Raw genomic sequence first — 18,930 nt, 5'->3', positions numbered from 1 at the left:
ATTATCAGTATGAAATATTTCAACATAAACCAAATCTATAATAGATTAGTTAGAAATATTTATTTTTACAAAATCTCTAATGCTCTTCAAACTATTCAATCTAGAATCTCAAATGAATGATCATTTGAATGAAAAGTTGTCGTAATATACGAAAAAGATGGTTTAGTACATTTCATCAAACTATTTTTCAGTGATCGAAACATTACCATGAATTAAAAAAAAACTATATTTTTTTTTGTTTGATGTTTTTTCTTGGCCACACGAAAGTGCGCTAAAATATATATGTTATACACTCGATTTTCAATTTTAATGCAAGAAACAATACATATGTATATAAATAAATAAATTAAAAGGAATTAAATTTTTATGGAATGTATTATATAACATTGGTATTATGGTAACATTTATTTATTTATTTTTATTTAAATGCTTCATTGAACACCATGTATGTAAACATATATATATGAGACAAAAGGCGGACTTAATGCCTTAAGGCATTCTCTGCCAGTTAACCTTTAGGCTAATCAGAAAAGCAATAGAACATTGTTAAAAGATTTTTATGTCAGATTTTTATGTCATCGATTTTATAATGGAATTGCATTAATTATCAGCATCGAATATATGTTTAAGTGTTGATAATATTTTGAATCAGTCATTTAATCAATAAAAATATGACAATTTTTTAAAACTATACGTCGAAGAAATAATTTGTAAAATATTCGAATCTAATGGGATTTCTATCAAGCAGTTAAAGAGCAATCATTTTAGTACAATAATTTAAAATTAGAATATTGTTCTGTCACAATTAAATTAAATCAAGTGATTGATATTTTTATTGAAAAATGCATTGCAATGTCATCAAAGTAATCCCAGAAATTTAAGAAGGATAAAATTGTAATTAATATACACGTAGATTTGGTTTATGCAGTAACTGGTACATTAGATATAATATTATTTGACAACAAAAATGCATTGACAAAGCGCATATATAACCGTATATTATTCATACAAATGAAATATTTAAAAATCAATATTATAAAGTTTTTTTTTTAATTACTGTATTTACATCTAATCGTGTTGGAAGCTCAACGCAAATTTCGTGTGTTTTTCCACTACTTAGTTATTCATATTTCTTAAATTTACGTTTACCTTAAATAGTTACACGCATTTAACTATTACGAGACATAGAAAAGTTTCGATTACAATACGGGGTAAGCTACAAATGATAAAAAATTTTTAAAGTAATGATTACATATTATTTATTTCGTTTATCAGTGCTTTTTTTTAATTAAAACAGTTTCATTTAGCAGTTTGAGTCATTTTCGAAATTAAGAACAATTATCATAATCTAGCTTCAATTGTTTTAAAAAAAATGATACTAAAGATACATACATAAAACAAACGATCTTACGTCACTTTTGGAAGACGTTTGATTAAACATGCAATACGCCTAACTTACGTAGATATTCATAAGTTCATAGAGTATAATAATGTTACAATATCATTAAAGATAAATGATAATAATAGAATAAATGGTAGACGTGCAATAAAAGATGTTTCCAAAAGTGTTATACAAGAAATTGCTAGATGAAATTCTAGATTTCGACAAACCTAATTATAAAGCGTTACGGATTATCTGTCAACCATTCAAGAACTAAAGCTTAAAGTTACGAGTACAATGAATGGCATTAAACAACGAAACAAACTTAGATGACCCAAATCAATTGATTCAGAATTATTGCTGAATGATATACTCCTTAAATGGATAAATAAAACTTTATATTAAATACATACATCTACAACATTTAATTACTACGAATCTAATTTAGCACTAAAGGTACTGTGAAAGGAACGTAGAAAAATAACTTGTCAATTTAATATTATTTTAAATTTCTATGTTGATCGTCTATATTTACATGTCAACATTTCGGTTTAGTTGATTCTTAAAATTACTGACAGCCATATGATAGCTGACTATGAGTTCGAAGTCCCATCACACGATGGAGACAAACTAGCTATCGATGTTAAAAGCAATATTAATTAACTTGAAAGAAACATCAAAATAATCTTTCGAGTAAAAAAGATTGCTTCACATAATGTTTAATGATCAAGAAACACAACACATTAAATAAGAAATTGCTAAGATTAAATAAAATGAACACGTTAATGAATACATAGTCTAGAATTGTATATAAAAATGTCGTGTAAAAACACTGATGAACTAGCTTTAATTGACATTAGTAAAATTATAATCGATGATAACAAATTTGTCTAACATCGTGCTTACGAACCGACTCATTCGTCGACTAACTCTAATAAACATTGAGAAGCTAAAACACCACTTATTTTAATATACTTATATTAATTACTTATTGACGATGTGATGCTAGCGTTATTTATTGTAAATTTATTATTTACCTATCTAAATTGAGATATACGACAAAACTACTTTCTCATACCCGTTTATCACCCGAAACATGCATATACAGACGTAATCTATAATAACGACCTCGTTCCAACAACACAAGTATCAGATCAAACACAACAGGGAACAAATAAAGATAAACTTACGAAGATGTCTTTCAGACGATAATAACAAGGGTACAACCAAAGTTACAAATCACAGAAAATATTAAGTAGAACGCCCTCGAGCTAAGATTACAAAACTGGATGTTTAACCAATGGAAGGATTTAAGAGATCGAAAGCTTTACCGTAATCAAAATTTCATTCATACTAAAGAATTAGGATTATTAATCGTTGTATCGGCTTAGCTCATCCAGTTTCAACATTTCTAAGGGCCTATTCTAGGTTATTTATATTCACATTATTTAAAATCGAAATCCGTTAATCTTTCAAATCTTTTCAGGATTTGCTGCGAAACGAATCAACGTTGTATTACGCATTAGACTATACTTGGCTTTAGATTCCATGCTCACTTCGACACAGTTATTTACATCCTCACTCACCTTTATTCCTAACAACTCAATCGACTATCATCCAGTATACTTAATCACGATTACACTCGTCTTCTAAATATATTAGCCTATGGTGTTTCTTTAGAAAATCTATCTATTATAATATTATTTGCAGTCATATAAAAATAACAACAGACCGTTTATTTTCTAGCAAATATCTACAATAAAAGTTGGATAATTACGGAATAGTGAGGGAAGCCTGTGGACTTAACTAACCATTATTTTTAATGACAATAATACTTCTAACTTGGTGTTTCGGTGCGTGCAATAGCACTTCCTACTCAATTTACCGATGTGATTTTACCGTAGAAAATTAATTTTAAGTACAACAATTCCTTCCAAAAATTCCTTCGAATAAAAACTGGCGTCGTTAGTGCCAAAGTCACAACTTTAGCAGCAGCTGTATACGAGGTATTAATGGCTATGACGTGAGTATTGACCAAGAAAATTCAGCGACATTTTCCTGATCTTCTATTGGCCAATATCCTATTGGAATTATAGGGTAACGTTCGCACAAAACACCTGTATAATTATTAAGATTTAAAACACCCAGAGCTGCGTGAAATGAGTGTGACTTCCCTAAATACATACCTAATTTTTTACTTCTTTCAACCTTTAGCGAGCTTTCAACAGGTTACTTACGAGTAAGTACCGTCCGTATCCCGTGTATAACTAACGCATTTTTACGTATTTTCTAATCTACTCTAGCCGAATGCGTAATTGGCATAAACAGCTATACACATTCAATAACACTTATAATATTAAGACGAATCACACAAAACGGTTTGAATAATTTCACTAGAACCATCCCTGTTTACCTTACTGCTCGCTGTTGAATTCATTAAAATATTATTAATTTCAGTAACTAGGTAATCATTATCTAATCATATAATGATGTATTACTTTTGACATATCAATAACGCGGCTCGAAATTTTTTTTTTATTACGACAAAGGCTACGTTATTCTACGTAATGGGTTGAGGTGAACGTACTTGATACGTCTAATATGTAAGGTGTTTAAAATGATTTTGAAAGTACAACCTACTTTATAATATGAACATGAATAGGTAATTAACAAAAAAATGATATCTAATACAATACCTACATTTTCATTACGTACTAATTTCATTAATCTCAACAATGATTTTATTATCTAAGACAAGTGGTAGAGTGCCTATAAGTGAGTAAAAGACTTTACAATCGGTGAAAACGTGAGAATAAAAATCAGGGGAAGTAATTGGTGTACTAATTTTACCCTGTACTCTAGGATTAATGAAATTATGGTAAGTCATTTTGTGAAAAATCCATAATTCCTAGCTCATTGCAGACATAACGTTATAGCTTCTCAGTCGTTGCTTCATAGGGCAAGCATTAGATGTCACAGAATGAACAAGCATACATAAAAAAACACGACAGCTCGCACAAAACAATTGGCCTTTTATAAGAAACTATGATCTTGGCGAAATTTGGCACCTTAAAAAAATTTAATTAAATAAGTTATCAAACTATCTAAGAATATCGAATTTTATAAAAATTTAAATTACAATTGGCAGTCAATTGTGGCTTATAAATATACCTAATGAAACAATATTATCACCGTCGCAACGTGACATTACAGCTATTCATAGTATATTATAATATAAGTGACCATCAATTGTGATGGTGCACTTACCTAATTATCTACAATCCCTTAATTTATTATAGCTACGGGGAAATTACGATTCATTCATTTTATCAATCGATATTGTCCTTATAAGTTTTACGCGAGTACGTAGTTTATAAAATATTAAATGTATATTTAATGCATCATATATACTCACCAATACATATTCAATACATACATCATCTACAATGTCCCACACATTGAGGACGTTTTCAAGAAAATGAACTTCATTATATTCGATTAATACTAATACGTTTGAGAGAAAAGTATCTCTTTACAATCTAATTTTATATCTTGAAATTGAGCTCAATTTTATTCGAATTAAATCCTATTTAAGTAAATTTAACCATATAGTCTTTATACCAAAAATGCAACACAATTAATAGCGACAAATTAATTTTACTTAATGTAAACTATACAATGTTTGTGCGCTCATGTCGAATAATCATTAGAAAATAAATAACCTAATTAACTTAAATTAAATTAAAAAATACAATTAATATACGCTTAAAAATATTTACGTTAATAATGGTGATTCCAATATAAAAAATTATTGACGGCAGATTCGACGCCAACACAAAACGGGCGTACATATGAGGTTCTTCCGTTTTTGTTTCGACTATCGACGGACACAATACGCGTATGAGTTTATTTATATAAAAAGACGGTTTTGGACACGCGAGCGGCGTGATCACGTCCCGCGGCGCACCGAGCGCTTGGCACCACACTGAGCACAAAACACGTTCTCGCCTCACAGTTCCCATCTGGGAGCTTTACATAGATCATCCGTGCCACCACATCACAATCAGCTCCCAGAACGTCTTCGGCGGCGAGTGGCCGAAGACGTAAGACGAATTTCAGAGACCCGGGTCACCTTCTGAGCCCATTTTGAGCAACTCCAACTTTTTCTTCGCAATTTTCGAGTAGAGAATGTCAATGGGCTTTGTGTTATCGTAAAACGTCGGCGCCCTGAATATAATGAGAGCCGTACCGAGGACGCAAGCTATCGTAAATGCGAACAGGAAAATTCTGTCCAGTACCATAGCTACATATTTCCAATCATCCTCAACCTGAAAATTGAAAATAAAATAATCTTTATGTAATATTGTATTTAAATTTTAGTTAATCATTATTTAATTTAACTTACACTCTCAAATTTGTCCTTATTTTTAACATGCTGAGCAATGAACCTAGATCCTTCTATTGTCTTTTCCATCTCTCTAACGTATGGTTTTTCTAGAGATGGACTGCCATCATCAAGGTCTAACCGGCATGGTGATCCTGGTGGTGGAGAAAAGAGTTCATCATCACCACCCGGAGGTGGCGGCGGCGATGGAGGCATCCCTGGCAGTTCATATTCCTCACATCCCCATTCCTTGAATTTTCCATCCATGTCATCACCGCCGTACATATCAGTAAGTACCTAAAACAGTTTTGGAAAAATGAAAACGATTTTACCACAGAAATGTCGCTCCGACTTCCAATTATTGTCCGTGTGAAAAGTATAAGACGGAAGTGGCATCTGAAATACTCGGCGATTAAAATGTCAGTTCGTGTTCACTGAGATCGGTGTATCGACGTAGCTTAAGCCGGCAGACAATTAGGTTGGAGTGGAGGTTTCGGTTTCGGGCCGCGTCTGCCGGCTCGTATATCGTGATCCGTCCGCAGCCACCAGAGAAACATAAATAACGGGGGCCGCGCGCGCTCGTTAAGCCCTCCGGCATTGAGTAATAAAGGAAAATCGAAATAGAATGAAATTGGGCTAGAAGCGATATTTTCGCGATACACACGAAACACAATGGATTTAGAATACTGTTGAATGAAGCGTTTCCCAAAAGAGTCCTACGACTGAGGACAATTAAAATGGTTATTGTTGAGGGCGGCTTCGAGTCGACTGTAATAGCTTTTTGTTTGTATTGAATTCAGTCTGATGGGAAATGGCTTAAATTAAGGAAACTCAATGATAAAAGGTGTTCTTTCGTTTGAAAAGGGATTTCTGCAGAAACTGCCTCTGTAAGACCTTTTTTAAAATTTGAATACAACGTTATATCTCTTTAATCAAATTATTGATTAAAAAAAGACAGATAACATACTACATGTTCTTTTAATCCTGTGTATTGAATGGAGTATCTTCGCTTTTTTCTCCACGGTAGTTTACCTTTATGTAATGTGCGTGATTATTTTTGTTTTTAGTTACTTGACCCGTTTTGTTTTCTTACCTCAATCGGCTTATCATTTTCGTCATCATCAGATTTTTCGGGCCTTTGTATACATAATATTCTGGGTAAAAAATCTATAAAGACTTTTCGCACCCAAGGAGCCATATGATGTGTAACTGGAGACCTAAAATTTACGTTTAGCACCACAATAGTGACTACAACTGATAACGTGACTAGCATCATAGTAAATAATAAATATTTTCCTAACAAGGGAACAGTCAGTGACGTCGGAGGTATAATTTCTGCTAACAATAAGAAGAACACGGTCAGAGAGAGTAGAATTGAGATGCAAAGTGAAATCTTTTCGCCCGAATCTGATGGAAGGTAGAAGACGAGTACTGATAGAAAAGAGATTCCAACGCAAGGGATAATGAGATTGACCGTGTAGAAAAGGGTTTTTCTCCGCAAGGTGAGGTTGAAAATAATATCAGGATAAGGTTCTTCGCAGCATGAGTAGAACTTTTCATTCCGAGTCGCCGGTACCCGCATGATGTCCCATTCGACCGAGATATAGTACTCCGATAGATCGATGCCCATCCCTATATGATCGGAGTCCGGAGTCTGCTTCAAATGCCTCAAATCCACCTAAAAATTACATATGTTTAATTTTTCAAATATTTTACATCAATACAATAAGTAATTAAATGCAATTTATATTTTAAAATGTCTTAAATATTTTTACTTGCAAGAATAACATGCATTTAAGAATTAGCGACCTTTTTAAAATTAATTTATTAAAAATTATAGTCAAATTAATTTTATAAAGACAAATAACTGTTTGTTACCTTCTGACAACTTAAGAACGGTCTATATTGTTACTAAATTAGACATAGACCAAGGCTTACAAATTATAGCATTTATAGAAAAAAAAGAATTGACGCATATGGAGTTTCAAAGAGAAAGTTGCTGGTACGACACAATCGTAATAAGGAAATCTATAACTGATAGAAAGACTCTTAACCACTTTTTCGACACGGTTAAGATAATTAAGGTAAAATCTGGTAAAAATATTGAAGATGTGTTAATACTATAAAAAATGGTAAATTCAAACATACTTCTTATAAATAAGACAGATAATAACCGCTACTAGTAAATCCAAGGCATCACTTTATTTATGAGAAAGTCGGAACAGCTCAGATTTATTGGCTTCCTCAGCTTGATATAGATAGATGCCCGCCTTTCAGAAGCCTATCTCTAAAGTCCATCCCAAACTTTTTATAGCACCCGCCTTTCATTGCCAGACATATCTCACAGCTCGTATTATTTATCGAAGGGCAATATATTATATTTTACTGACATTGTATCAAAAAAAAATATAGTAATTTATCTTACTTTATTGGTAATAGGAAATGATATAAATGGCACGCAACAAAATGTACATTTCGTTTATAATTAACTATCATTGATATAGAAATCTGAATAATTATTCTGAGTAAACGGTCACCAAATGATGATATTTTATTTGATGCTAACTGTGCATGCGACTTCGTTTATTTGAATTAAACTAAAATTTTAGTAAATAATTATATAGTAAAAATGACTTTAATTTACTCCTTATTACATAGCTATTAGCCAGTGTAAGCATTGTCAAAATAGGTCGAGCCATTTCAGAGATTAGCCAGAACAAACAGACACAGAAAAAATTGAAAAAAAAAAATATTTGTCCATATACTAGTACAGGATCCGGGGCCTATTTTGTCACTTGATTACTATCAAGCTAATTTTCCGTGAGTAGCTTCATTTTGATAAGACGCCCAACAATTTCCTGTGCGAAAATTCTCGATATTGGTAGCTAACAGAGGTAGCAATAATAAAATATGTCGATTTGATGATTCTCAAATATTAATTACTAACTGGATTGTTTTTTATTAAATCTTAAGATAATTATCTAAATTATTTGAAAAAATATTTGTCCTACAAAATCTATGGTTTCATCAAAGAGTCCTACCCCTCCAACATGTATTGATAACGAGATCACCAAAAATTATTACTAACCAGCTGATTTTTTTTTTATTACTTAGTTAATATATATATAATGTCACGGTCATATTGTCCTACAAATTCCGTGGTATGTTATCCCGGTCCTACGGTCAGAAATTGTTAATACCATAAGACCATTTTTCTCAATACTAACTGTAGGACAAAAATATTACATAATAGGTTAGTGTGTTCAGTGCCCAAATAAAACAATGTCCTACAAAAAAACAGGTATGTATCACTAGTCCGACAAAAATTGTCATTTTTTCGTTTTCCGATTTCTAACATAAGATACAGTGAGAAAATCTTTTTTAAAATTTGAATAAGTTTATTTTTTTGAAAAATGAGGTACAAAAATTGGTGTATTGGTGTATTTATAGATAATAAAAATTAATCTTCATCTTATTCATCCGATGAATCATAATCTTCGCTACTAACATCGCTGTCATCTTCATTTGTGTCACTTTCCTCACTTGTGATATCTGACTCTATAATAACATGAAAAAATTAAGTAAATTATATAATAATGAATAATCAATCAATAAATAACAATAGTATAAATAGGTTACCTTGTATTTCAGAAGATAATTCTTCAAAAGATGGACTTTGGGGACCATCAAACCAATAGTATTCATATTTGCCATCAATTATTGTTTTGTTTAATTTCAGTTGGCGTTCAGTAACTTTTTAACTTATTGTTAAGTGAAATCTACCGAAAAGTCAAGATTTTTTTTTTCTCACGCTTGAGAAATAAATTGATTTTTAATTTCATGACTTTCCAATATATATTCAATTGGAGCACCGCAATAGCGTACCACGCTATTTTTACATTTATGATCTGTACTACTACTTTCGACCGTAGGACCGGGATAACATACCACGGAATTTGTAGGACAATATGACCGTTACATTATATATATATTAACTAAGTAATAAAAAAAAAATCAGCTGGTTAGTAATAATTTTTGGTAATCTCGTTATCAATACATGTTGGAGGGGGAGGACTCTTTGATGAAACCATAGATTTTGTAGGACAAATATTTTTTCAAATAATTTAGATAATTATCTTAAGATTTAATAAAAAACAATCCAGTTAGTAATTAATATTTGAGAATCATCAAATCGACATATTTTATTATTGCTACCTCTGTTAGCTACCAATATCAAGAATTTTCGCACAGGAAATTGTTGGGCGTCTCATCAAAACGATGCTATTCACGAAGATTCAGCTTGATAGTAATTATTTTTACATCAATGATCTGTACTACTACTTTTGACCGTAGGACCGGGATAACATACCACGGAATTTGTAGGACAATATGACCGTGACATTATATATATATATTAACTAAGTAATAAAAAAAAAAAAGGGGGCAAGTGCGAGTTGAACTCGCGTGAAGAGGGTTCCGTACGATGTTACCTATATGTTTTTTTTAAATCTGACCCAAATTTGTTTGTGGTAACTAAAAAAAGTATGAATGGTCCCTGATTGGAGAGGGATATTACTAAATATATTATCTATTGTTGAATTTTGTCTTGTTGTATATTCTTGAATACGCGGAGTAAGACCGAGTGACAGAAGGTATTCTGATATTTCATTTTTTGATTTGTCCTTAAAATCAATATTAAAGTCACCGGCAATAATAATCTTTTCGTTTGCACTAATAGCCTTTTTAATACATTCGACTGCAATTTTCGGAAGACATCTTGGTGATTTATATACGGTTAAAAATTGAACACCAAATGCTTTGAATTGAAGACATTCACAGTGTCCACCTCCTGGACTATCTATAAATAAACCTTTATTGGAACCGTCATCTAATTCATTGACGTAATTACAATTTATATATGCTATTGCACCCCTTCCGGGATTTGCATTCAATACATTGGGACCGTCTATTCTGCACACTTGCTCAAAACCTTCCAACTCAAAATTGTCGCTTCGAGAGCCCCAAGTTTCTACGAATAATGTAATATGAGATGAATGAATTATACAATCAGCTTTTACATCTAGTAAATGTTTACGCAATGATTGTACATTATGAAAGATTATTTGAATTTCATCTCCTGGTGACTGTAAAACTTCGAACTGGGGTATCAATTTATTTTCTAACAGTCTCATCATTTCCAAATGAACTGCACTTTTTTCTGATACCTTTGCTGGGGGATTGAAATTACCATCTGATGTAACCAAATAAAGGCCACTAGCTGAAGTAGCTCGAGAACAGGCTACATATAACATTGATCGCTTCACATTTCTACTCAAATGAACAACTATTTTTTCCATAGTGCAGCCTTGAGATTTATGAATCGTCATTCCCTCAGCTGGTACTACTGGAAATTGAGACCGATGTACCTTGAGGTTCGATGACTTCCATTGTTTCACTGTATACGTAGAAGTTTCTAGCGGTGTCCACTGAGATTCTATATATGCATGGTGATTCCGGGTATGAACCTCAAATTTATTCCTTGTCGCAATACCGACATTGTTATCAAACTGTAACCACAATCGCAAAGGTCTTCTTTCATTAGTAGTGATATGGCGACCATATTCTATAGCTTTCAGTAATCCTGTAGTGCCATTAACTAGTCCATCAGATGTATCTAGATTTACTGTTATCATATATCGGGCACTTATTTTCACATACAGTATCTTAGGCAAGCCGTATGTCTTCATTGTTGGTAATGCGTTCACTGATTGTAATGCTTTTTTTTTTGCTATCGGATTGGGTGAACCGGAAACTATGTCTATAGCCTTGACAGAACAACCTTCAGTATTCATTAGTGATAATTTTTGTTTGTTGTAATTGTCCACTTCTTTGTTACTTGCAAATAAATGTATAGCACCATCAGCATCAGCAGGTAAGCTGCTCATTTTGAAACACCGCGACTTGATAAGTTGAATATCAATGTGATTCATATTACCAGTAGCCATGTTATTCAAAGCAATAGCAAAATTGAGATCATCCCTCTGACGCATTATTTTAGTCATCGGAAACAGCCGAAATGGTTCCCACAATGGTGCACCAGCTAGAACTGCCATCGGATTACGTCCTGTATTAGGCTGAAAAATCCAGTTGTCTCCAACTGGCGGCAATTGATTAAAATCTCCTACAGAAATAATAGATTTACCAGCAAACGGGACGTCTGTATGAAAAATTTGCTGTAATCTGCGATTAATCTGATTGAAAGTCCTACTTCCCAACATAGATATTTCGTCTAAAATTATTAATTTAACTTTACATAGCTTACTAGCTAATGTGTTAGCCGTGCCTGCCGACAAAGACGGCATAGTACTACCACACTGTGAAATTGGCAAACAGAATGCGTTGTGAACAGTTTGTCCTCCAATACCAAACGCGGCTTTGCCAGTAAAGGCGCAAAGTAATATTTTTATTTCATCTGGGTTAGTTCCAGGCTCACGATTAAAGATTAACATTAAATATTGATAAAGGGCCTTTATCAGCAAGCTTTTACCAACTCCAGCACCGCCGCTGACAAAATAATAAAATGGGAGCTCTAATTGTTGCGTGAACAGATTTCCTAGGTGCAAAACAAAATTTCTTTGGTCACTATTCAACATTCTTAGTAATGCGAGCACATGATCTTCGTTCATTAATAATGGTTGAGCAATTACTCTACATATCAAGTCATTGCCTTGTTCCCCTTGTAATTGCAAACAATGGTCGGGATCAATTTCTTGGGTCTCCAATTCATATTCACCTAGAGCACAGGCTCTTGCTTCAGCTCGATTGTTATCATTTTCTTCATCATCATTTTCTGCATTTCGAACCGCTGCTAATAACGCTTCAAATTCTTCTGGCCCTCCTAAGGAATTGAACTGTATACTTTCTGATTTTATCATATTACATTTATTGAGGAAAATTTCTTCTAAATTTAATTCGTCATTTACAAGCTCTGACTCTTCATTCCTCCAAGGTACATATAACATAATCTGCTCTCTATAAAAGTTATCTGGGTCCTGCTCACGATTATATCGTCGAAAACGTATTATTTTAGGCTTTAATCTTCTTCGTATGTAGCCGTCATTATTTAATAATTGTATCCAGCTACCAGTTGTTCTATCTTCGGTATTTTCTTCCATATTTTCATTCTCGTACGATTTTGATAGCTTAGTTGAATAGGTATAATAGGCAGCAAAATATGCCAAGCTCATTCTTTCGAAATAATCATCCTGTGGTCGATTGATGTAATGGTCTAACAAATTTTTTTGAAATATATCAGTAGAGGAAGCATTCAATGACTTCAATGTTTCCATCGGCTTTAGAATACCTACTCGTTCGTTTGGATGACCCGTATTAATATAAATATCAGCTTCGCTGGCACGAGACAAAGGCAATCCTGCGAGGCAGTAAATAGCTTCTTGCGCAGAAATTTCTGATGAATTGAGAAACACTTTAGATATCGCACGTAGAGATTCTTTTATATTTGCATTACCATTTTTAGCTTCCTCTACAGCAGCTCTAAGTAAGTTGGACATACCTCTGTCAGTTTTATTAATGTAGTCTACAATATAAACTGAACATGCAAAAGGATCTAATATAAACTGGCAATCCATATTCGCCTGCTGTAGTTCTAATATTTTTTTGCAAAACGGATTTAACAAGATATCTTTGGGTTTTCTTTTCAAAAATATTTTTGGTCGTTTGAGTGTAGCTCTTACGGCTAAAATATATTCGGATATAGTTAATCCAGTGGATTTCAAGTAATCATCAAATGTGATATCATTAGAAACATTAGATAGGTCTTCTTTTAACTTTTTAGAATTTTTTTTCCATTTTGCTGTGGAAGGATCGTCTTTATACAATTCAGTCAACAATCTTGTTTTGTCCATTGGAAAGAAAGGTATTCCGAATCTGCATGGTCGGTCTGGTTTTGGGTGACATGTGTGAGTGTGTTTGTGTGTTTGTATTGCTACAAGATCGTTACTTATTTCATTACTGTCACAAGATACGATCATATCAACAAATTTTATGATATTTTCAATAGAAGTTTCGTCTTCGGGAGTATATATTGGTGCACCTTCTATCCACAACATTATGTGTGCATGTGGCGATCCACGATGTTGAAATTCTATCCTATGGTACTGATGGCTAATCTTATTGTCCCCAAATGGTCCTGATGGAACTAACCATGTCTTCATCAATTCTTTAAGCCTTGTTTCAAAAAATGTGACACAAATAAATGGGTCTGATTGAATAAGACGTGCCTTTTCCTCATAAGAGATAGATCGTGCCTCTTTAAGACTAACTTCTCCCTTATCAACAGTTTTTTTAAGTTGTTTTATAAGTTCTGGCCATTTGGCCTCTGCAGCTGACACAGTAACAAAAAGGGTTGGCACTCCGAATTGTCGAACCATAGCGAGTACCTTTTTTTTTTCGTTTTCCCAATGAGCTGGTGAATTTCTCACGTCGCACAAAACTCTATACCCGTCATCATGCTGTATAAGATTATTCAAATACTCATCTTTCAGCAGATTGGAAACTATAATAGGTACAGAATTATTTACTTTTTTTCGTAAGCAGGTCAAAATATTATTTCGCAGCTGTAACATTTGTTGTTTTTTCAACAAAGTAAATAAATAGTCAGCCCTCATGGCTCTCCGGTCAAATCTTGTTATCTCTGATTTCATAATTTCGGAATTACTCAAATTTATTTTGAATTTCCGCTCAACCCCTCCGTGTATTTTAATGAAGCCTAATTCTTCCATATATTCATCATAAATTAGTGACCTTGGTTGATTACCTTCTCCTGGCGCCATTGTAATAGTAACATCTTTTTCATTATCTAATAGAGTTTCTACATTTCCAGGGTTAATATTTTTTTCTTCTTGTGCCAAAACATCACACGTACATTTTTCGAGACAATTTTCGTCATCGGATTGGTCATCGTAAATCCACTCTTCATCATATTTGATACCTATTTTCTTAAACAAATCAGTTTGCACTAAATACTTTGCAGCTTCTCTGATTACGTCCGGCCGGATTCGCTCTTTTCGACCATGCTTATAACACATTCTCCGTTTTAATTCTATTGTAATAATGTGATTATCAGATGGATGTCTAGGCAACGCTGAAATCATAGTATTTACATCCACAGGCACGTTAACAACTCCACCTGTTAATCCATGTTGATAACCAAGGCCCTGCCCTTTTCTTACTATTTTAAGGAATATATGTCTTGGTGAAACCAATCGCTCCTCAAGTGGTGTAAGTTTTTGTAAAACGTCAGGAATATCAGGGAACAGTAAACCATTACTCATTGCTAATCTCGGTATTTTTCCCGCTTTCAAATTATTATGACAAGTGTAGCAAAACATATAATTATTATTATCAGAAAATGTACTTAATTTTATGTTTCTCATGACTTCATCTAGGAAAAAAGACAGATGATTTACTTTTAATGACTTCAGGGAGTTTCTATGCCACAATCTTCCGCAGCACGAACAAATGCTTGTGTGGCCATGTAAAATAGAATCAAAGAATTGTTTTTCAATTTTGTCCCAATCATTTTCAATATTCTGATTTCGTATATTTCGAATTTCGGTTTCACGAGTAGCGTATTCTGGATTTTTACGTGATAAACGATGCGCTATGGTATCACGTTCCTGTTCTAGCGTTTTATATGCAGGATCCTGACGTAAAATATGGTGTGATGCAGTGTTAAGTACCCGTTCGCGTTCCCTGTAAGTACGATCCTGACGTGAAATGCGACGCGAAACAGTATTGCGTTTTTGCTCCGTCTTGCGTCTACGAGGTACTGAACGTTGCAGTTTTTTCGACTCTTTATCTCGCTCTTTTTTTCTATTTTTAGTGTCATCACTACATCTGGATAATCTTTCTCGTTTGAGGTTATTCTCTAATATCCTTGACGATTTTCTTTTACAAGCAATAAGCGAAGTACTTTTTACTGGGCTGAAATTACTATTTATAGGGGCGTTCTGATCATACGAACAATTAGGATTTTCCAATGTTTCATAGGAAACAGGAATAGTAATCGAGAGAACAGTTTTCCCTAAAACCTCTATTTGACTACAGTTCGATAGTTTATTGATTTTTTGGCGCCTTTTTTTGTTTCTTTCACCAATACGTTTTCTTTCTAACTTAGTGCCACAGTATTTGTTTTGGGGACGTCCACCACGATTAATAACTGTAGACGGAAATTCTGTTAGCCTATGTGTTAAAAGAATGTTTAAAGTATGACTTCTTAAAAACTCGACATTGAATTTAATATTACATGGATCAAGGCCTAACACAATTGAAGTACTAAATGCTATTGCGTATAAGCCGCAATCAATCAAATTTGGTTGTTTTTGTACAACAGGAAATATGATTTCATTTTCTAGAATGTAAGGAAACAATTTTCTCAAATACTCTGCCTGTATTTCACTAAGATTTTTATACAAACTATCATAAACTTTGAGCGTATGAGATGAATAATAGACACAAACCCAATGCCCAACTTTCGAAAAATCGTCAGAATCAGGACGAAATAAAACCTGTAGAAAATTTGAGTTCGGATCAACAGGGAGAGCTTTTTGGCGCAATCTCTCTGTTGTTATCTCATAAACACTTCGGTTTTGATACCCATGAACTACTCTAAGTAAGGAGTTAAACTCCTCCACAACATCTTCTTCAACATAACTACCATTATCCAACAGATAGTTATATGATAACTGTACAGAAGTCATTTTCAATAGGGAAAAATATTTTTTGTGAAATATTTTTTTTTGTAATAAATCTTACTACGATAGAAACGACGAAAATTATCACATCAATATATAGAAGTCTGGGATACGTCTGCAGCATAGGGAGCCGACCGCGCGAATGAGCCGCGCGGGCCTTGTGTCTGTGACATAGACTCGAAATCCCCACCACACTCGCAGCGCAGCGCGCATCACATTAATATTACTCCAGCCAATACGTCATTAAATGCTTCAAAAACGTTCGATTTTTAATTTTCTTTCTTTAAATTATTAATCGAATATGAAAAACAAACAACCCCTGAAGAAAATTATAAGACTTATTGTTTAAAAAACCAATTGCTTAAACAATCATTTTATTACAATATTTTGTAATATATTTATCAGAGATCGAGACATTTGTATAACAATAGATTAATTATACCTCGAATTTTTGACGCTATAAAGCAATGAGAATGTTAAATTTTAATCGAGTGTAATCGAAATATGTTTTCTTTTCAAACTGTGAAAATTTTGTATTTGATAAGATTACCGACCAATGAAAATATATATAATGTAGAGATGAATTTTTTAATATATTTTAATCACTTTGATCGGACTGACTAGTGGAGGGCACGACCTTGGGGAAATCTATTGAGATGAAAATGTGCGTAAAGGTAGTATTCCAGGTATATATGTATATATTACCTGTATAATATATGTATATATGTATATACTGTATAATATAGGTATATATGTATATATTATTATTTATTTATATTTTCTTTCATTGATTATAAAAATAAAATGACTGTTTCTTAGTTATTCTTTATTATTAATTTTTTCCCTTTTATTTTTTGTAAATTTCTATTTATTTATGATCTGCGGTGAAAATTAGAGGTAAGTAGAAAATGAAATATAATCTCCCATACGAAATATTTTCAATTTATATTTTATAATGATTATTATTCGGAAGCATGTACCATTTGATCATGATTTATAATTAAATAATATTTTTAAATAAATTAAAAAAAAATCGTATAACACATTACATTTTATTTTTCACCTACCTATAATTTTAACTGCAAATAATAGATGAATTAAAATTTACGAATAATTGAAGGAAAAAAATAATAATAAAAAATAAAAAAGAATCAGTCACATTCTTATAATTAAAAGAAAAAAAAATATGAATAACTTAAAAAAAAAAGTTTAATTATGGACTCGAATACTACTTCTATGCACATTTTCATCCTGATCGGTTTTCCCATAAATTCTACATTTAAATTTTTAATTTTTCTAAACGATTCATACTATAACACTTTTATGTCTTCATTGATTTGTTTACAACTATATTATTGAAACAAGACACTAGCGCACAAATCTGTCTCAAGTAGAGCAACGTGAAGGTCATGTCTCATAATGCCGTAGTAAGGGCCCGCGCCTTACTAAGCATTTATTTGTCATACCGCGGGCGGAATTAAATTGAAAAATTAATTAATATCTCCTAAAACATTGGTCGTAGAATGCTCATTATGGGCTTATTTTTTTCGTTAAATATTCATCTACAAACCGATTTAACAAAACTTAACATTGGAGTTAAAAATATGTTCTCCCACACATTCCACCTGCAAATGTAAGTTGGTACGCACAATATTGAGTGATTTACCATGTTATTTTAATATCATGGACTTCTTATAGGTTTTCCTATAATCTATAAGGAGAAAACTAATTTCTGTATTTTTTTCAAAATTTTAGGTTCAGTAGTTTCGGAGATAAGGGGGGGGGAATGGTCGATTTTCGTCTATTTTCTTGAATAACTTGGAAACTATTTATTTTAAAATTACAAAAAAAAACATTTAAGATCTTCTCAACAAGACCTTTCATTTGATATGCCACACGATGCAGTTTTCAGATATTTTTTTTTTAATTTTCCCCTTCCCCCCCAAAATGACCCCCCATATACAGATTTCATCTACTCACGTCACACCTCTGTGTTTGGGTTACAGGAATTGATATGTGTACCAAATTTCAACTTAATCGGTCTAATAGATTCGGAGATAATTGACTGTAAGCGACGGACGGACAGACACACGAGTGATCCTATAAGGGTTCCGTTTTTGTATTCAGACGTACGGAACCCTAAAATCAGCTGGTTAGTAATAATTTTTGGTGATCTCGTTATCAATACATGTTGGAGGGGTAGGACTCTTTGATGAAACCATAGATTTTGTAGGACAAATATTTTTTCAAATAATTTAGATAATTATCTTAAGATTTAATAAAAAACAATCCAGTTAGTAATTAATATTTGAGAATCATCAAATCGACATATTTTATTATTGCTACCTCTGTTAGCTACCAATATCGAGAATTTTCGCACAGGAAATTGT

At 32.7% G+C, this 18,930-nt stretch overlaps 1 protein-coding gene across 1 annotated transcript in view; it reads right to left on the bottom strand.

Moving 5' to 3' along the window:
• Positions 1 to 442: 442 nt before the first annotated feature.
• The window catches only part of LOC124534594 (acetylcholine receptor subunit alpha-like 1), a 206,656-nt gene continuing 188,168 nt past the window's right edge, over positions 443 to 18,930 (bottom strand). Inside the window, exons 6-8 of the mRNA XM_047110518.1 lie at positions 6,859 to 7,443; positions 5,787 to 6,062; positions 443 to 5,709 (exon numbers count right to left, since the gene is read on the bottom strand). Of these exons, the coding sequence (XP_046966474.1) occupies positions 5,497 to 5,709; positions 5,787 to 6,062; positions 6,859 to 7,443 (1,074 nt within the window). The 3' untranslated portion in view covers positions 443 to 5,496. The remainder of the gene's footprint in view (positions 5,710 to 5,786; positions 6,063 to 6,858; positions 7,444 to 18,930) is intronic.

This window comes from Vanessa cardui, chromosome 13 (genome assembly GCF_905220365.1).
Source record: "Vanessa cardui chromosome 13, ilVanCard2.1, whole genome shotgun sequence".
In the NCBI taxonomy this organism is placed as follows: Eukaryota; Metazoa; Arthropoda; class Insecta; order Lepidoptera; family Nymphalidae; genus Vanessa; species Vanessa cardui.
This window is presented reverse-complemented; position numbering and strand designations above follow the sequence as displayed.